At 37.8% G+C, this 20040-nt stretch overlaps 2 protein-coding genes across 3 annotated transcripts in view; one reads left to right on the plus strand and one right to left on the minus strand.

The window, feature by feature from the left end:
• LOC137405816 (catenin delta-2-like) overlaps nt 1-16152 on the plus strand; it is a 37098-nt gene extending 20946 nt beyond the window's left edge. Inside the window, exons 7-20 of one of the 2 annotated variants that reach the window (XM_068092269.1) lie at nt 1020-1433; nt 2445-2512; nt 4032-4305; nt 5009-5246; nt 5535-5695; nt 6105-6214; nt 6664-6856; nt 8517-8691; nt 9308-9437; nt 10820-10976; nt 11165-11359; nt 13963-14179; nt 14526-14729; nt 15909-16152. In XM_068092269.1, the coding sequence (XP_067948370.1) occupies nt 1020-1433; nt 2445-2512; nt 4032-4305; nt 5009-5246; nt 5535-5695; nt 6105-6214; nt 6664-6856; nt 8517-8691; nt 9308-9437; nt 10820-10976; nt 11165-11359; nt 13963-14179; nt 14526-14729; nt 15909-16142 (2770 nt within the window). In that variant the 3' untranslated portion in view covers nt 16143-16152. The remainder of the gene's footprint in view (nt 1-1019; nt 1434-2444; nt 2513-4031; nt 4306-5008; nt 5247-5534; nt 5696-6104; nt 6215-6663; nt 6857-8516; nt 8692-9307; nt 9438-10819; nt 10977-11164; nt 11360-13962; nt 14180-14525; nt 14730-15908) is intronic. The other variant, XM_068092349.1, reaches the window with a different exon arrangement.
• Nucleotides 16153-16401: 249 nt separating this feature from the next.
• Nucleotides 16402-19227, minus strand: LOC137406036 (UPF0598 protein CG30010-like). The gene is made up of 3 exons (XM_068092591.1): nt 19063-19227; nt 17352-17400; nt 16402-16882 (listed from the first exon to the last, which is right to left on the minus strand). Exons 1-3 carry the CDS (start codon nt 19207-19209, stop codon nt 16431-16433), a joined length of 648 nt encoding a protein of 215 aa, XP_067948692.1. The 5' UTR covers nt 19210-19227; the 3' UTR covers nt 16402-16430.
• Nucleotides 19228-20040: the final 813 nt, after the last annotated feature.

Genomic DNA, 20040 nt, shown 5'->3' on the forward strand with positions numbered 1-20040 from the left:
GACAGAATACTATCAAAAAGGAATTTAGTTTAATATTTGTGTAGATGTCACAGATATTCCTGAAAATTTCTCGTCAAGTCTCGTAGGTGATTATGGAAAATAAATAATTTCCATGCAGCCGTCTGCTTTCCCATAAAAATGCTCCTGCCATCTACGCGGCGTAAATCCAAGTTCTGGTTACGAATAAAATCATCAGTTCTAAAAACTAGTTATTGTGGCAGACTTCATGTAAGTCTCTAAGAGGAAGTTGTGTTGGACTTACTCCTATAATCGGAGGCTAGGTTAGTGCCAAGATTAGGCAATCCTAAACAAACCTCTTTGTATGTCAACATAACTTCCTGATGACATAGGTGACAGTAGATCGAATGAGCTTGATTAGCATCCAGTGTCGACAAGTCTTGACGCTAGTTTCAGTTAATAAGTTATCATTCAATTGAGTTCCTTTAAGAGGCTGTCTTGCAGTCTGTATAGGCATAAGTGCTGCTACAATGTCGGTGTTGCTACTATTTTTCGCTGTTGATAACTATTAAAACTGTATTAAAACTATATGGTGTGGAATGCAATGCGTCTGTGTTATCTGCTTGTTGTACGTAACACGGCAGCATTTGCGTCTATGCGCTGCTTGCTCGTTGTTTGTTTGGCTATATCTGTTCTCTTACAGTTTTAATCACCTGGTAAGATTGTTTTGTTTTGATTTGTTGAACAATATTTACACTGCTACTCATGTTCCAAGCTCAAAAGTTTTATGTGGATGCAAGGATAAACACTTAGTTTTATCTGATTCTAGTGTGTGTCTATAGCTTTAGTGGGTCTATGGTTTAAATATATTTATGCTATCTAGGCTTTTGATATATAGACATGGTTTCATTTTTCATGGTTTTAATGAAAGTTTATCTTCATTGAAACAATGAAAGGTATTCTGATAAACACACCTTTGGTATGTTTATGATTTTATTGTGGTTTCAGTGTGTCTATATGGCACAAGGTTGAGACAGTTATGCAGCAATTGTTCTTTGCAGATCTGCAGACTATCCTAACAGCTTTAACAGTTACAGAGAGCAGGGAAACTCTGCACCATCAGATCATACTCCGAGTTCTCATGAGGCTGGTCATCATAGACAAAGCTCTGGCCAGCTCTCTCAAGCCAGCCAAGATCTGCCTAAAAACAGTCACTCTGACGGCAGCACTGGCTTTCTTGAAGGCCAAGGTGCTGACTATTTAGAGAGTGAACGTACAGACTATTCAAAAGAACCAATCACGGGTTACCAGGAAGACAACAGAGGCTATCAGGAAAGAGGCAGAGATCCAGAAAGAGATAGAGGTTATCAGGACGAACGCCCAGGCTATCTTGAAGGCAGTCAAGGGGGAAATCAAGGCTATGAAGAAAAAAACATGGCCTATAATTCTCCCACTCCAACTAGTAATGGCCAAAGGTATAATATATAGTATTATTATATAGCTTCTGTCCACGATGAAAATTCGATCGATTCCTTTAAAAGATTGATCTTTGTTAGGTGGTCTATACCAGTTCACAAGATCGACTTCTGTTAGGTGGTCTATGACAGTTCACAAGGTCGAGCTGTCTTAGGTAGTCTATGACAGTTCACATGATCGACCTGTGTTAGATAGCCTTTGACAGGTCACGTGATCGACCTGTATTAGGTGGTCTAAGACAGTTCATGTGATCGACCTTTGTTAGGTGGTCTATGACAGTTCACAAGGTCGATCTTTGCCAGGTGGTTTATGACAGTTCACAAGGTCGATCTTTGTTAGATAGTCTATGACAGTTCACAAGGTCGATCTTTGTTTAATCCAATCCACGATGTCTCATTCTGTGTGTTGACCTACATCTAAGTAATAACTGTAACTATCATGCAAACGGTGTGTCAAGATCGTCAGCAACAATAGCTGTCTTGGCCTCTTGTGCCAGCTAATTGTTGACCATCTTTATTTCTATGTGTTGTTACGGCTGCTTTTTGGCACAATATAAGCCAATCTTTCAAGGCTGGCTTACTCTCATGAGCAATATTTTGTCATTCTGATGATATAAGTACTGGTTATCTAAATTCTGGCAGATGTCAATTCATGGCTGAATTCTATCGATCTACTAATATATCGACCTTTTAGCGATCAAATATATATTATAAACCGTAACACGCAGCACATCGATTCAATTCTCCTGGTACTGTAATGATTGCAAAAAGAATGGCTCACTGGTTGTTGGTATTGGCAGCACAGGCGTTTACATCCTAGCCTCATGCAACCACCATTAAGACTCGGTCGTTGCGACACTATGGCTTCCTGTTTTATAAGTTGTAGTCACTCTGAACTGGCTCTTTTATGTCTTAAGACAACTGTCAGCAGGTATGTCCGACTGTTGCCTCGAATGGAAAAAGAAAGTGGCTTCCAGTTAGTCAAGCTACAGATATTGTTTTTACTTGCAGGTTTAGCAGTTATCAAGGAGGAAGTGCTGCAGGCGAGCTCTATGCAGAAGAACGACCAACAACATCAGGTAAACGCGTTGCCTCTGTATCATCTCAGTACTACCTTTCACTGTCTTTTGTTCCTTGTCATAAAATGTCTATCCAGCGTTTTTCCTAGATGACCCATTAAAGAATTTCATGTAGAATTAAGGTTTCATTAGTAGACTAATTGGGTGTAATCGACTATGTGTCTGTCCATTGATTGGTTGAAGCCCTCTGACTATGCAGGCCACTCGACTCCTCACTTTATGTTAATTGTCAATTGTGCCTTAATAGAGCACCTGTCATATCCGCCTGCAGCAATCATCTGCAACTTGCGATCTTTGGCAAGTGCTTGGACCAACATACCTCTGAGAAATGTTTTTGTCATGTACTCTTCAACCATTGCTTATGTCAGACAATCTTGTTCCACATTCAAGATGTATGAGCTGTAAAAGAAGTTGTCTGCTCACAGCAAACGATACATCCCTGCGGAATGCTTCATTGAATTTCCTGTTTACAAGATTAACCATTATTGTAATACCAGTTTTTTTCTAAAAATCTCACCGAGTGTTGTATCGGCAGTATAAATTATTTATGATTTTTTAATACTTTACAGTGCTATGTAAAATTCATTAAGCTAAGATCACATAACAGTTGGTAATGGAAGAAGGCTGTTTTCTTCACTAATATTTTCTTACCGCATAAAATATTTCATTTTTACAAATGCTTTCATAAATTTTGTAGAATGTTATGTCTTACTCATTTTGTGGTAGTTCCTTGCACTTAATCTAGTCTCAGTCAAATTCTTTTCCGGTTTTTGGCCTATCAACTTGAGCAGATGCTCCTAAAAGTATGGCTGTTCAGCACTTGGCCTGAAGCTTCCATACTGAGCATCTCTCAGTTGAGGCAACTGAAGTTTGTACAGTGGAACTAACAGGTCAGAACTGAACTCAAAGTTAATTTCATTCAGGCTATTTCCTGTTTCATGATCATGTGATTTCATTTGCTAAATTCTGAATTATTATCGAACTGATCGATTGTGAAGAAATAAAGGGAATAAGGTACTCACTAATAATATATTGTCCAATCAAGCGCGAGCTTGGTTACCTCTGGCCAAAAAATATTGAGCATGATCCAATTCATAAGCTTTATACGCTTTGGTTACTTCGGCTGACTCACCCAGCTGACTTTTCGGTTGCTGTAAAGCCATGGCCTGACCATTCTATCCAGCAGTAACTGACTAGTTCGCAGACATGACTCCCTTTTCAATGCTGAGCACTCTACTGTCCTGAACAGAATCTATTTGTCTTGTTCAGTCGACTCAAGAGAGATGAGGCATCAGCTCTAGGTCAGACCTGCGTCAGACCCTTGGCTGCCCATCTCAGTTGACTTGTTCAGCTACAGAAAGGCTGTTAACTTTGGTGCTTTTGATTCATTTCTGTCACTGATGAAGCTCATCGCTTGTTGATACCATTCTTTGTTCTCACACTCATAGTTAGACCTGAAATAATGCAAGCTTCTCTAGCCTGCTAGATAACCAGCTTGGGCTTGTTGCTGCCTTTCTAGGAAATCCATACAGCCGGCAGTCCTCCTATGCAGACAGACTTGGCAGCAGTCAACCAGGGCGGAGCAGTCATCCTATGTTAGCCGACCCGGAGCTCCTTTATGGCAGTCGCCAGTCTATAAATAGTCGTCCAGAGGCTGATAACAAATGGAAGCCTCCTGATATACCAGAAGTGATTGAGTACCTCAGCCACCCGAACACAGCGATCAAGGCGAATGCCGCTGCTTACCTCCAGCACCTTTCCTATGGGAACAACGAAGTGAAAGCTCGCACAGGGTGAGCCACTGACTCTTTATTGCTTTGGAAATTAGCATAAGGTTTATGCTTCAATAAGACTTGTGATGGTGGTGTTTGCTAAGCTTGGATATAAATATGATGATTATGCACTTAGCACATGTGGTAGTCTTTTTAATATATATATATATATTTATATGTATGAATGTATGTCGTTTCAAAGTAAAAGCTGTAGCTGCCGCAAAAATTTTAGTCATAAAAATCATGTACTAGAAAATATATGTACATATAAATATTTATGTATAAATATATATAGGTATGTAGCTATATTATATATATAAATTTATGAAAGGCCTTGAAACCCTTGAAACTGACAGTGGCTGAAAGCTAAGTACAAACTATTTCTTCAAACTATTTATAGCTAGCTTCATACCTCATGTTGAGTACTTTTAGTTTAGTAGTGTATATATATAGACTGCTAAACTATATATATATATATATATATATTATATACATAATATATATTATATATATTATATCTTAACATTGGCACAGTTCTGCTTTCAATTCTGCTCATTTTGCTTCCCTTTTTTGTAGCTTGAATTTTGCGATAAATATTTTTGTCATAAGCTTTCATCGAAGCCAAATTGCATAGTAAATTTAGATTCATGTGGTGCTATGGCTTTTAATAAACTAGGAAAGAGGCTTACTGTTGCTTTTTCATTTGTGACCTTGCATTTGACAGGTCCCTGGGTGGTATCAATGCTCTAGTGAGGCTGCTACGAGAGGATGTACCAGAAGTTCACCGTAACGCTCTGGGGGCGCTTCTTAATCTCTCCCGAGGATATGAAAATGACAACAACAAACGGGCTATAAAAACTGCTGCAGGCATTGAGGCACTTGCAGCTTTGCTGGAGAGGTCGAGAGACAATGATGTTAGAGAATTAATCACTGGCATACTTTGGAATTTAAGTTCTCTCGGCGTGAGTGTCGCTGTCTCGACTCATATTTAGTAGGCTTTTATTACTTGTCTTGTTACTCAAGAGCGGGGAGAAGGGCAGTAGATATGTCATATAGCCTTAGAGATAATAAATGTCATATAGCCTTAGAGATAATAAATGTTATGTAGCCTTAGAGAGTAATAGTTATTGAATTTGCAGCTTCACAGTTTTACTGGCAATAAATTTTGCTTTAGCGCTCCTGTATTCTGACCTTCACTTCGCATCAGCATCAGTTATGTTTCATTCATTTTCGCCGTATACTTGTTTCAGGAGCTGAAAAAACCGGTAGTAACACGTGCTCTCAAGCCTCTAGTTAACTTTGTCATACTTCCGTCTGCTGGCCTCCCTTCATCTGGTCAACTCTCCTCAGCTCCCACTGTCACCAGTGTCAGTTGGTCTACTGAATTCAGGAATGCGACTGGAGTGTTGAGGTTAGATTATGCTATTTCTAAACCAAGGTTAAAGACAATGCACTGACCCTTTGAAACTGTGATCGTAAACAGAGAATTCATTACCTGTTCATCAAATGCTCAGCAAATGTATATTTTATCACGTTTAGGTAGAATTTCAGTAAATATTTAGCGAGTCTCACAAAAATCATCTGTTACTGATTACATGAAATAAATGCGTTGTTAAGAGTTATCTTTTCTTTTTACGCATCGTCTCAAAAAGAGCGCAAACCTTATTACTATAGTTTTAGTGCAGCGTGTCAAACCTATTCGAGTGTTCTGACCAACATTTTAACAACCACTCAACTCCAGCATTTGATCAACAGTTAACAAGTTATCTTCCTGCCGGCTTATTGTCCGCTGATTGGATGCCTGTTTTTGCTGCTTGTAGGAATGTCAGTTCTGACGGCCTATTTGCTAGAAAACAGTTGCGAGATTGTGATGGCCTATTAGAATCTTTACTGAGTGTCATCTACTCCGTCATTGGACGAGCTGAAATGGGTATGGTTTGCCAGATACCTTTAGAATGACCTTGCAGCTCGTAGTAGTTGTCATCAAGGTGTCTAGTGATACTTTTCAAATAGTAAATGTGGTTTTATTGGAAATACTGAGTTTGAGGTTGTACTGAAAATACGGAATAAAAATATATGGTGAAAGTATCGGTAATATGTTTGTGCAAAGAATTATGTTTGTGTATAATCGATAAAGATGCCTTATATAGTATTTTAGTAGGACTGTAACCCTGGTTGAATGTTTTATAGTTGAACGCTTCAAATTGTTTGACATTTTATCTGGTAATTTGAGAAATTTCTGCATTAAAATGAGCTGCGCTAATTTAAACGACATAACTGTCATTTTCGATACATAGATCATGCATACATATATATGCTTAGATAACAAGACACATGTACAGATAGACAGATGGATTGTCCATATATGTATATTTTTAGATAATAAGCCAGTAGAAAACATAGTCTGCACACTGCGCAACCTCTCATTCAGGCTCATGGAGGTAGACTACCCAACTTTTTATGAAACGAAACTTTCGGATCTGCGGCAGCCAAAGAAATCTCAGGATCTTTCTATTCTCGGCTGCTTTGGCAAGTCTAAAGAATCCACAGAAACGTCTATTGAATATCCTTGGTATGTTTTCTGTTGGTTCCTTTTATTGTAGCAAAATTCTCAGACACGACTTTGGTGTAGAGAATGTATAGTGAGTGACCCCACTCTCTACTGTCCTCTATCTCAACCTTTACTGACCTCTGCCCAAATCTCTACTGACCTCTACCCCACTTTCTACTGACCTCTACCCCAATCTCTACTGACCTCTACCCCAACCTCTAGACTGGCTTAGCTTGAGTCTATACATTGGAATAGCGTTACTCAATGATTGACTTCACTTTATGTGATATAGTTACTAAGTTTTTGACCCTTTATTAAATAGAGTTACTTAGTTTTTGACTTCAATTTATAGAATAGAGTTACTCAGTGTTTCACTTCTTTTTATGTAATAGAGTTACTCAGTGTTTGACTTCTCTTTATATAATAGAGTTACTCAGTGTTTGACTTCTCTTTACATAATAGAGTTACTCAGTATTTCACTTCTCTTTATGTAATAGAGTTACTCAGTGTTTCACTTCTTTTTATGTAATAGAGTTACTCAGTGTTTGACTTCTCTTTATATAATAGAGTTACTCAGTGTTTCATTTTTTTTAAATAGAGTTACTCAGTGTTTGACTTCTCTTTACATAATAGAGTTACTCAGTATTTCACTTCTCTTTATGTAATAGAGTTACTCAGTGTTTGACTTCACTTTATTTGAATAGAGTTACTTAGACTTTATTTAACACTTTATTAGAATAGAGTTACTTAGACTTTATTTAAGTAGATTGATTCAGTTTTAATCGTTTGAACATTCAGTAGAGTTACTTAAAGCTGGATCACAGTCTAATTGATGGTTTATTGAACCAATCATTGATCATCATTGATGCTTTCTTGCTCAAATCAGTATTATGAATTAAAACAAGCATCATATGACACCTGCTGCTTACCTGTAGATGCTGGCAGTCAAACTACTTATCTTTATTAATTTGCGAGCATCATTGCTACATGTTTGAATTTTCAAGCAGCAATCTAGTTGAATCTGTAGTATTCTTACGGTTTTTACCCTCACTTGTTATAGCTTGATTATATCTCAAGTTTCACCTGCCTCAACTCACTGTCTTTCTGTTTTAATCAACCTTATTTATCATTACTGTATGAAATGTCTTGATTTTTGTCATTGAAAATGCAACCTTTTTTAACGCATACATAAAGCCATTCATCTACTATCCATTTTATAAATTTAGTTCAGTTAAATGCCATGTATCGTTATATAATGTTGTGTAATACTAGATAACTCATTGTAACACCATATTTACCATATAGTACCATATATTACCAAATACTATTATATAATAACATGTAATGCCATAATATACATGTATCAGATAATCCCAGATACTATCAGGTAATAACAGCTAATACCAGATAATCCTGTATGAAACTAGATAATATCATATAATGCCAGATATTGCTACAAATTTTCAACTGCGATGTGAATACTCAATTAGCAGATTTGAAATGTAAGTTGATATTATTAGAACAGTGAACAGGTTTAACACTGCCTTGTGTAATAATGTCCTATATAGCTTCTCCTTCGGGCTGGCTTGCTTTCTCTCTCGTTATAAGCGCTTGTCTGCAACCTATGCCATTACTAGACTCCATACATATTAATAACAGTGTAAATATTTCCTCTGCTTAGTCGAACACAGCTAGGTAGCAGAAGGGGTGAGCAACTATGGCAGCCTGAGCTGGTCGACATGTACCTACCTCTCCTTTCGGACTGCTCCAACACTGACACTCTAGAGGCAGCAGTCGGTGCCATACAGAATCTGACAGCGTGCGAGTGGCAGCCCTCAATTATCTTCCGAGAGCATGTGAGTCTTCCTCTTGTTTTGTATGTACTGATGTTTGTTTTTATTGAATGATTTGAGTCTGATAGGAGTTGTCTGCTCCTTGCAGTTCAGTATAACTTGTTGACATGGCTCATATATCGAAAAAGAAAACAGAAAATCTTCTCATCACATTTAACCTAATAAATTCAAAGCTGGCAAATTATCTTTTACAAGAATATTGAAAAATTAACTCCTGATTAGTGTATTTTGAATTTTGTGCACTTCAATAATTTATCATCTAAATACAACAGGTTTTTTATTATTCACAACAAAAAACTACAGATTATCTTCATAGATTAGTATCGACAATCAGCTGGGAAGTGTAGCTACTACCTATTGTAATGAAACTATGTCCAGGTTTTTTTCTGTCTTCTGTTTGAACTTACAACGGTTGTACAGCATCCTAGTATACTGATTTTGGATTTAGTTTGCAGCAGTATTTTTCACAGGCCTTGCCTATAGGCTATTATTTGACCATTGTTCACATAGATATATGTTTTAATACCTGCTCAATGTACCTTTGCAAAAATTAAATTTATATACCATGTCAGCTGGTGCTGCCACTCTGACTCAGTTTGACAGCTGTCTTATTTTACAGATTCGGAAGAAAAGAGGTCTGCCGACAATAGTGGAACTGCTCGGTCTGGAGGAAGCGGATAACGTTGTGTGTGGTGCTGCTATAGCTCTGAGGAATCTAGCACTTGACAAAAGTAACAAGACTCTCATTGGTTAGTTTATAAGAAAGGCCAATTGGAGGTCACATGGGCCGATCTTTGCTTCAGTGAAGCTGCTTTGGGCCTTATTAGTGTTTATTTTATCACCTTTAAAGTTCCCAAAAATATGCTCATTGTGACTGCGGAAGAGAAATTGAACATACAAGTTTTTAGGATATACAGATAAGGCTAGAGAAGTACATGAGCTAGATTATATTATCTGTATTATTATTCCTTTTTGTTGATGAGTTTCCAGTGCAATCACAAGTGTGTCAGTAACACAGGATTCATGAATAACAACCTGGGGCTGGGCAGAGACTGTTGGATGTTAAATTTCACAGGGTTAATTTGTCCAACAACTTGGTCCATACGACTACTAACTGGGTCTATATGACTACTGACCGGGTTCGTATGACTACTGACTGGGTTCATATGACTACTAACTGGGTCTATATGACTACTGACTGGGTTCATATGACTACTTACTGGGTTCATATGACTACCGACTGGGTTCATATGACTACCGACTGGGTTCATATGACTACCGATTGGGTTCATATGACTACCGATTGGGTTCATATGACTACCGACTGGGTTCATATGACTACCGACTGGGTTCATATGACTACCGACTGGGTTCATATGACTACCGACTGGGTTCATATGACTACCGACTGGGTTCATATGACTACCGACTGGGTTCATATGACTACCGACTGGGTTCATATGACTACCTACTGGGTTCATATGACTACCGACTGGGTTCATATGACTACCGACTGGGGCTATATGACTACCGACTGGGGCTATATGACTACCGACTGGGGCTATATGACTACCGACTGGGGCTATATGACTACTGACTAGGTTCATATGACCACTGAGACTTACATAAAGACATGTCATACGTGTGGGTAAATTTTTTGCTCCTCCAATAAATTTTGTTGAAATTTAAATTTGTTTCTACAACCTCTAGCAATTAAAGAAAAATGATCTAGAAGTTTTTTCTAGATTTGTCTGCTCTAATACAGAGACAATTCCAAATATAGTTGAGTTGGTTAGAATAGTCATCCACTGACTAGTTTTTAGATTTTTTCCATGTTTGCATCATTGCTTACTAGTGGTGGTGAACTGACATACCCTTATATGCAATTATTGTTAGATAATGTACAGATATTCTAATAATTATGAGATAAAAGGTGGAAGCAATTATTTTACCTCTCCAAGTATGGATAATGACTCTTTGCTTAGGTTTAAAGCGTTATGACTGCTCAGCTAAAAGGATTCTGTGCAATGATGTTACAGTTAAACTAAATGTTTTCTTGTTTTCAGTGCACTTAGTCCTATAGTATTCTTGAAGTTAATGTGATATACGTCTAATGCTCTTCCGTTTGTAGGTAAATATGCAATACAGCAGTTGGTCTCCAGACTACCCCCGGCCAGAGGAGGGTCACTTGAACACAGCCGAGCCTCAGAGGAGACAGTTCGAGCTGTTCTGGCTGCCCTACATGAAGTCCTTAAGGACCGAGACTTGGACAGCGCCCAGCACGCTAGGTAGGACATGGTAGCTTGGGCTATCTTACTGTACCATATACGTATATTGATGTATATTGCAGTTCTCGCTGTATGTATTATTATGTTCTTAGATACATAACAATAACGGTATATATCACTATATCTTGATGTATATACTTTGCAGCACTCTGGTGTGTATACTATATCCTTGTGTATATACTTTGCAGCACTCTGGTAAATGATAGTGATGGCTTAAGGCAGTTGATGAATATTGCCAAAAGCCAAAAAAAGTACACATCAAAAACCTTGCGCTGCACCCACCACCTACTTACATCTTTGTGGCGGTTTTCTTCCCTTAGAGATGTCTACAAACTCAAAGGCTATAAGGAGTCAGACTTTCTGTCTAAGTCTATGGTACCCAAGTATGTTTCTACTACTCAGTATTTGTAAGTCTATGGTACCCTAGTCTGTTTCTGCCACTCAGTCTCTCTATGGTACCCAAGTCTGTTTCTACCACTCAATCTCTCTATGGTACCCAAGTCTGTTTCTGCCACTCAGTCTCTCTAAGTCTATGGTACCCAAGTCTGTTTCTGCCACTCAGTCTCTCTAAGTCTATGGTACCCAAGTCTGTTTCTGCCACTCAGTCTCTCTAAGTCTATGGTACCTAAGTATGTTTCTAACACTCATTCTCTTTATGGTACCTAAGTACAGTGAAACACGGATAACTCAAACTTCAAGGGACTGAGCGAAAGCGTTCGAGTTATTAGAGCGTTCAAGTTATCAGGACAGTCATAAGTGCACGTATTTATCAGTAGATACATGTACATATACAAACTATATATCAATCAAAAGCATAGATTGCTTGTTGCAAGTTAAATGGTCTCTCGTGTGAAGTTTTAAATATTTTTAATCAGAAAGTATAGATATTTTTTTATCACTTGAGATTTGTTTGTTGCTTTAGGTGATGTGACTGCCAGGACGTTCTCAGATTAAAATTGGCAAAACTTGATCGCGGTTAAAACGCTCAGAAAAAATACATACATATTTTTCTACCGAGCATTTTAACCAAGATCAATTTTGCAGTAAGTCAGTTATTACAAAACTGCTTTACTATTAAAAACCCATTATTAATTTTGCCGATATTACTTTAAAGTTATCCAAATTTTACCTCACTTTTCTTGCTTTCGGAGGGCTTATTGCTAAGCGGATGTTTGGTAAAATTTGATTTTTGAAAACCTTTAGAAAAGTCGTTAATGAAAATATTTGCTGATGTTGGTAATAACGAGGCCTAAGAACTACTAAAAGTCGATGCTTATCTCTATGGCTTGGAATAAAGTGATATTCTAAAGCGATAGTAACAACCGTCTCGGTAGCCGTTTGGCAAAAAACTGTTCGAGTTAACGAAGTTTCGGTCAAGTTATCTAAAGCCATTTATCATTGCGTTGGAACTGACCAAGCAAATCCATTCGAGTTAACCATGTGTTCGATATATCCGAGGGCGATTTATCCGAGTTTCACTGTATGTTTCTAACACTCAATCTCTCTAAGTCTATGGTACCCAAGTATGTTTCTCCCACTCAATCTCACTAAGTCTATGGTACTTAAGTATGTTTCTACTACTCAATCTCTCTAAGTCTATGGTACTTACCAAGTATGTTTCTAACACTTCTCAGTCTCTATTTGTCTATAGTGCATAAAGATGGGTCTTTCACACAGTCTCTCCTTGTCTGTTATGCCCAAGTACACTTCTCTACCCCGTCTTTTTCATTTTATGCAGTCCAAGTATGCTTCAATCTTACAATCTCTGTCTATGTATGGTACCCAAGTTTGTTTCTACGTTGCACTCTCTATGTCTGTCTTCACATCTGGAGAGCGAACTAACATTAAGCTTAGATAATTCCAAACTTAATCTTTCAGAGGGGTTCAGCCTCAAAATATTTTTACACAGGATATTGTAATTAAGGTGATCTTGGGCTAGAAACTTGGTCTCAACATGAACCTTTTTAGTTGATGGCAAATGCTGTTATTGATAGATAAACAAGGTATCTACAGAAACATTGACTTCGACTGCTGATGTACAGGGCTGCCACATGACTTCAACTTTAGCCTTGTTATTATTATAATTTGTTAAGCTGGTCAAAAGCATGATACTGTAGTTTGAAAATTCAGGCCAAAGTCCATCAAATATGTGATGTGTTCTACTTCTTTAAAGCTTGATTACACTGTACGTCTATATCACATGTATCTATGTAAATTTTTTATTCTGCTGGAAATTAGACAACTCCTCACTATCATGACTGGATATTAATGCAGCTTTTTACATGTTGTAAATGCTATGTGCATAAAGGTATTACGTTGTATATAGTGCTTGGCACGAGTACTTCTTGGCCAACAGGTTTCTCGGGTATCGGGTTTGTTGATACCGGTTTCATGTCTAAAATTTCTAAACATCAGACATATGTTAAAATTTACAATGCAATCATAATTCTATTCATTTATTTATTATTTTTTACTGTTTTTTATCGATCGATATTCGTGCTCGCAGCGTTAACAGGTAGGTGTTAAACAGTGTTTAGAGTGCAGGGCGCAATAGATCGAGTTTTTGTCCTTTCTACTTGACAGATTCGTGTACCATAACTCGAACTCGCAAGTTAAAACTCGAACCTGCAAGATCGAAATGCTCAAAATTTCTATTACCGGAGGCTCAAGAGAAATTAAACCCGCGAGTTTAACGATTTTTTTTACCCGTGCCCAGCACTAGTATACATACGCACAGGAACCTATTAAAGTTCAGCCCTGGTTGAAAGAATCATTGCGTAACATGTAAATTTTAATGTTTATGGTCTCATCTTGAGAGATAAAACAATAGGAACCACACCATAGGCTAGCTGACGGTGGAAATTCAGCTTACATCATTGTCTCGAATCATAGTGATTTCAGTGTTTATACCTAGCATATATGTATTATTGGTACCCAGTAACATCTGTGATCACTAGATTGGAAAGAGAGTGTAATATGTTGGCAGGTCCGCTGTGAACACTGGTAACACTAGTGCATCAAGCACACTTACTAGGCCTCGAAGTGAGCCCCCTAGCAATAGCAACACAATTGCAAGAACAAATGGGGCTTTCCGTGATGATAGAATTGATGAGCGAGCAGGCAACTCCTATCCAATGAATGGAACAAGCAGTAGCTATCCTTCAAATGGCACACTTCCTATCCAGCGGCCCCTTTACCAACAGGTGAGCAATAGACATAAAGAACCTTGCGCATATAGGTTATTCTTTATTTCCTGATTGGCTATTTACGTATGAGGTTTTAGTCGTAGGCGATTTTGGATCGTAAAATTGAGTATTTGAAATTCCCTTTGTATAGTTCGCTACAATCTACAATTTACCTGCTTTGCTAAAGTGTCGTATGTTTTTAAATAGCAGATATACTTCTCATTCATTACATTTAGTCAAAGCACTTAGTAAATGTTAGCATATTCTCCTATTTTTGTCAGTCTGGGGTTATATGCTGGCCAGTCACAGCCATTGATCACTAGTGTTGTGTTGGATTCATGACTATTGCTGTACATATTTGTAGCAGGAAGGATGGCACACCAGCCATCAATCTTCACCCAATTATGACTCTAATCCGACTGACCTGTATGACCGATTACCACCTGGCACATACAGACGGGGTACGCCAGAACCATCCCGCACTTTTGATCGCCAGGAGTCGTCAGACTATCCTAACCTTATACAGATGTCTCAACGTTTCAATCAATCACACGAAGCCCTAATACAGGTAATCATAGCTGATTCAGAGGCTAGGCACAGGGGCTAGGCACAGGGGCTAGGCAAAGGGGCTAGATACGGGGGCTAGATACGGCGGCTAGATACGGCGGCTAGATACGGCGGCTAGATACGGGGGCTAGATACGGGGGCTAGGTACGGCGGCTAGATACGGCGGCTAGATACGGCGGCTAGATACAGCGGCTAGATACAGGATTATATTTGAGAACATTAGAATGCTAACTAAAAATACAGTTGGCTGTCTACAGAACAGGCGGCAGCATCACTAATTCATGCACCACATCGCAGCAGGCTGTGACAACTTCCATGACTTGTTTTTTAGGAATGATTTCTTGGATTATGGTGCATAAATATGTTTGAATGTTTAGTTGTATGTTTTAACAGAAAATATCTTTTGTGATTTTTTTCTAATTGAAGTGTAATCAGAATTTTAATCAGAATTTTAATCTGCTAAAATTTGCTAATAGAATTAAAGTGTAAGACAAATGACTATATAATATATTTTGGGTTAATTTATGTATATAAATATGCTTGATAATCATTGGTATAAATGTATTTATATACGTATTACTTTATTGGCAATATTTTCATTTCAAACAGGTATGTTGTCCGAATTACATCATAAAAGAATCACAAAAAGGCAGCAGTTAGCCACTAAAATTAAATAAATGGTTTGACATATAGTGTTTAAAATACATTTTTCTGCTAAGAGAATGGATATTAATTGAGCATACATAGTTAGAAAAGCTAATGATAATATTTTCAAAATAATTGTTAGAGGTTGTATGTAATTGGTGCAAATTATGTAAGCTGAAATGAGTTGGAAACCTGTTGTCACATAAAAATTAATTATTGGTATTCCACTCACGATAAACCTTGCTCATATGCACAAACATCTACATATGTTGCTAATTATTTTATATTCAGATTCTCATCCATTAGATTATTATTTGGTCTCCTCCACCCTATTTCATCTTTTGTCTGTTATGAAATCTTCGCAAATCTTTTCATATTTGTTCACTTTTTCCCAGCTCTGAGCTGGATTTCAGAGCCACTTGCAAACACTTATATACATATTTGTGACCGATTACTCTTCTTAGTATTATGTAGCAACCATGCTTGAGTCACCTCCATCGCCATAAATCATTATATAGCACTGCTGTGTTTGTAGATGGACCAGCACAGTTACGGAGGCAGCCAGCCTGGGCAGCCTCCAGGCGAGCCTTTGTACGCCAAAGTCGACAAAAGAAAATCAACAGCCAACCCTAACAACGCATTTCATAACCCAAATTACAGAGAAGCAGTAGCTCTCAGCATGGACTCCATCAACCAGCCAACAGAAATGTATTCAGTAGGAGACAACTCTCGGCAGGCGAGTAATGCCGGTGTAGATAGTTGGGTCTAGACACTCCAGTATTTTGTTTCTACCTTTTAATCTGAACAATCATTTTTCTCGAGGCAATTGTTTTATTTATTACAAATTTGTATAAACGCTATTCGCCATGCTAGTTTTTGTGCATGTACTGCACGTACACTTCAGCTGAAGCATTTTCATTACTACCTGATGCATTCCACACAAGGATTATATTCCTTTGCTTTTACAGTTTTTGTAGATTTGTTTATATAATAAACATGAATATGCCAATGAATTCACTTCAGTATTTATAAAAAAGCAATGCTAAAACCTCAGAGCTCATGACAATCCAGAATATCTCTCAATAGTCTCATAGAGTTCACCAGACAACCTGTGCTTTTCTCCTTGCCATGTGAAATGGGTTGGTGAGTCTCGATCCCCGACAGCACCTTCCTCATAGCTAAAGCTGTTACTCCATTCTATAGCTATGAGGGACTTGACCAGGCCCACCCCGCCTAAAGCCTCAGGTCCAGGGTGATAGACTCGGCCTGTACCAGGTAGCATGCACACCCCACTCGGTGTAAATGGAAATGTCAGTTTTTCATCACCATTATTATAGGAGAGCCTAATTTCACCCTCAATAGTCAATACCTTGGTGAAAACAATAGGAAGGTCATCGCAGCGCACATAGTTCATTTCAGGGCCACACGGAGAAATGTAGGGGAACTCTGGGTATTTGTTGCTCTTGTTAAACTTCAGTCTTTTGAAGAAGAATCGAAGGAAGTCTTTTTCTAAAAATGCAGAAGACTAGTGAGGGAAGCTCTGCAACAAGCTAAAGATCCATCTTAATTATATTACTGCTAGGTAAAATACTATTATATATTAATCTAAATATAATGTATATATAATATAATAATATGTAAGAATATAATTATCAATTATCCACCATTTTTCAATTCCAAAAAAAGACTTTAATGAACCATAGGATACTGAGAATTGTTGAAGGTGTCAATGTTAGTTAAACTTGATAATTTTTAAGTACCTAACAAGTTTTAGTAAAAAAACTTGCCCATATCTCAAACAGTGCCATGCATATTCATGCTGCCATTCTTCAAGTATTGTCTAAGGTTTGCCATCAGGTATGTCTGCTGTTTGATTTGTGAAAAAATCTTATCACCTCTGAACCTTACAAATCACACTTTAAAGGAACCCAGTCCTCCAGCAGAATAAAAAGCAGAGTGTTACTAGCTAAGAACATACCTTTGTAGCAAGAGGTAAAGTTCTTCATTTTTGCATCATCAAGAAAGAGCTACAAAAGTCCACGGCAACAGTTGCAAAGATATATTTTGGGTCCAAGAATATAAAACTCACTTTTCAGGTATTTAAAAGCTACACAGAAAATGTTGAATCTAGTTCACGTAAATTTTGCTCCAATTGAAAGGGTTCATAAACATCCTGTTAGCAAGAATTATGTCTCTTTGCAGTAGGCTATTGAGTTCTATCATGGTTTATAGATCTAGAAATAACACATCAATGTACAGCTGCATGGGTAACACTTTATTGATAAGACTGAGATGTCAAAAACCAGCAGCAAAACAGACACAAACCGTGTCATAGCTATAAAATAAGTGTACTGCTGTCATTCCTTTTTGAAAAGTTTATGATTGACAGCAGCTGTCAGATGCTCTCCGGAAATGATAGGATATTGTCTAATGTTTGATGGTATGTTAGTTTGCAAAGCAGGTTGTTGAGTTGAAGCAGGGGATGACCAAAATATTGCTATTATGATCATACCCCAAAGTATTGCTATTAAATGTGCTCTCTGTCATAACGCACACTTTTAGCTAATCGGCGTGTCTCTGGCACAATCTTTTATGAGTCAGAAACATTAAGATTTTACTTTGGACATTTGTCTGTTTCTCATTTCAACCCGGAGGAATAGTTACGGGTGTACGACAAGGAGCTCACTGTGAAATATGAGGGAGCATTATGTGAGGTTCATTTCAACCCAGAGGAATAGTTACGGGCATACGCCGAGGAGCCTACTGTGGAATGTGAGGGAGCATTATGTGAGGTTTATTTCAACCCAGAAGAATAGTTACGGGCATACACCAAGGAGCCTACTGTGAAATATGAGGGAGCATCATGCGAGGTTCATTTCAACCCGGAGGAAAAGTTACGGGTGTACGACAAGGAGCCCACTGTGAAATATGAGGGAGCATTATGTGAGGTTCATTTCAACCCAGAGGAATAGTTAAGGGCATACGCCGAGGAGCCTACTGTGGAATGTGAGGGAGCATTATGTGAGGTTCATTTCAACCCAGAAGAATAGTTACGGGCATACGCCGAGGAGCCTACTGTGAAATATGAGGGAGCATTATGTGAAGTTCATTTCAACCCAGAGGAATAGTTACAGGCATACACCAAGGAGCCTACTGTGGAATATGAGGGAGCATTATGTGAGGTTCATTTCAACCCAGAGGAATAGTTACGGGCATACGCCGAGGAGCCTACTGTGGAATATGAGGGAGCATTATGTGAGGTTCATTTCAATCCAGAGGAATAGTTATGGGCATACGCCAAGGAGCCTACTGTAAAATATAAGAGAGCATTATGTTAGGTGCTAGTTCCAAGTATGTTATTTGGGAATCAAATGGTAATAGAAAACACCCTGGTTAGTCTGAACGTAGTGATTTCGCAGAGGTTCTCCACAGTAAACCTGGGATGTGGAGCCTATCTGACATTATCCTTCCTTTAGCACAATTGTTGTCTAACGATCTAATCTAAAGAATAATTACACCTGACGATCTCTCATGGCGCATCGAATGACCAGGGTACTAGTATGAATAAAAACTCAACATGCTTCTGCACAGTGTGCACCTGAACAGACATATTAAAGCAAGAATGCTGGTTCCCATGTTTCGAATTACTGAGAAAATTCTGTATCATTACAACAAGTTCTCAGACCTACCTGACCTTGATGATCTATAAAATAGAAGTACTCTCTAGTGTTCCTATGACCAGTTTGACCTTGAACATAGCTGCTACAGTCTCTGTGAGCTTGTAGGGCAGAACCTTTCCTTACCAGACAGAGTTGCCTAATAATTCTTACTAACATTTCTTTCTAAAACTAAAAATAAAGAAAATTAATAACGTGTCATTAAAATTATCGTAGATATTCAAATCATCATAGCAAAAAGTACTACGCAAGTGCATGAATCACATGTGCCTAACCATGTAGAGCAAACACCAAACATAGCATCAATCTTGCCAAATTTGTAGCAAACTATTCTAATCATTTACTTCATGGTTATCCTTCTGAATGCATAATATTTGGGTGCCTCTTTCCCTTTTCTTAATTCATAATGCCATACATAAATATTTCAGACAACTGTAGTACTTTCACTAAAAACTTAATTTGCATATAGTACCTAGAAGTGCTCCAGAAGAGATAGATGGCACCACGATTACAAAGTAAAGCATTGCAGAGGCACATCACAATTGCTACTGCTTTGTTTTCTTCTGTATAATTACAGTTAGAGAATTCCTACTTCAAGTATTACTGCAATTGTATGGAAAGATAACCAATCTTATTAAAGGTAAGCTCAGAACAATAAAGATGAAAAACTTGGAGCAGTCTACAGGAAGAAAAAAAAACAATCTTGCAGACATCTCCATAACTAACACATTAGTAACTACCTTTAAAAATAAACAATTTAAAAAAAATAACATTCAAACAACTCTTAGTTCAATAGTAAAAAGGAAAGCTAACCTCGAGAATGTAACGCTAACTCGGTGAAATCATCGAAGTATCTCTAAATACTATAATTAGTAGAATCATATTTCATAACATGAAATTTGATGTTTAATTTTTATTCAGTTAATAAAGCTTTTATTACCAAATGCAAGTATACTACAGCGTTTGTTTTATTGGACAGACATCAGCTAG

Source organism: Watersipora subatra, chromosome 1 (genome assembly GCF_963576615.1).
Source record: "Watersipora subatra chromosome 1, tzWatSuba1.1, whole genome shotgun sequence".
In the NCBI taxonomy this organism is placed as follows: domain Eukaryota; kingdom Metazoa; phylum Bryozoa; class Gymnolaemata; order Cheilostomatida; family Watersiporidae; genus Watersipora; species Watersipora subatra.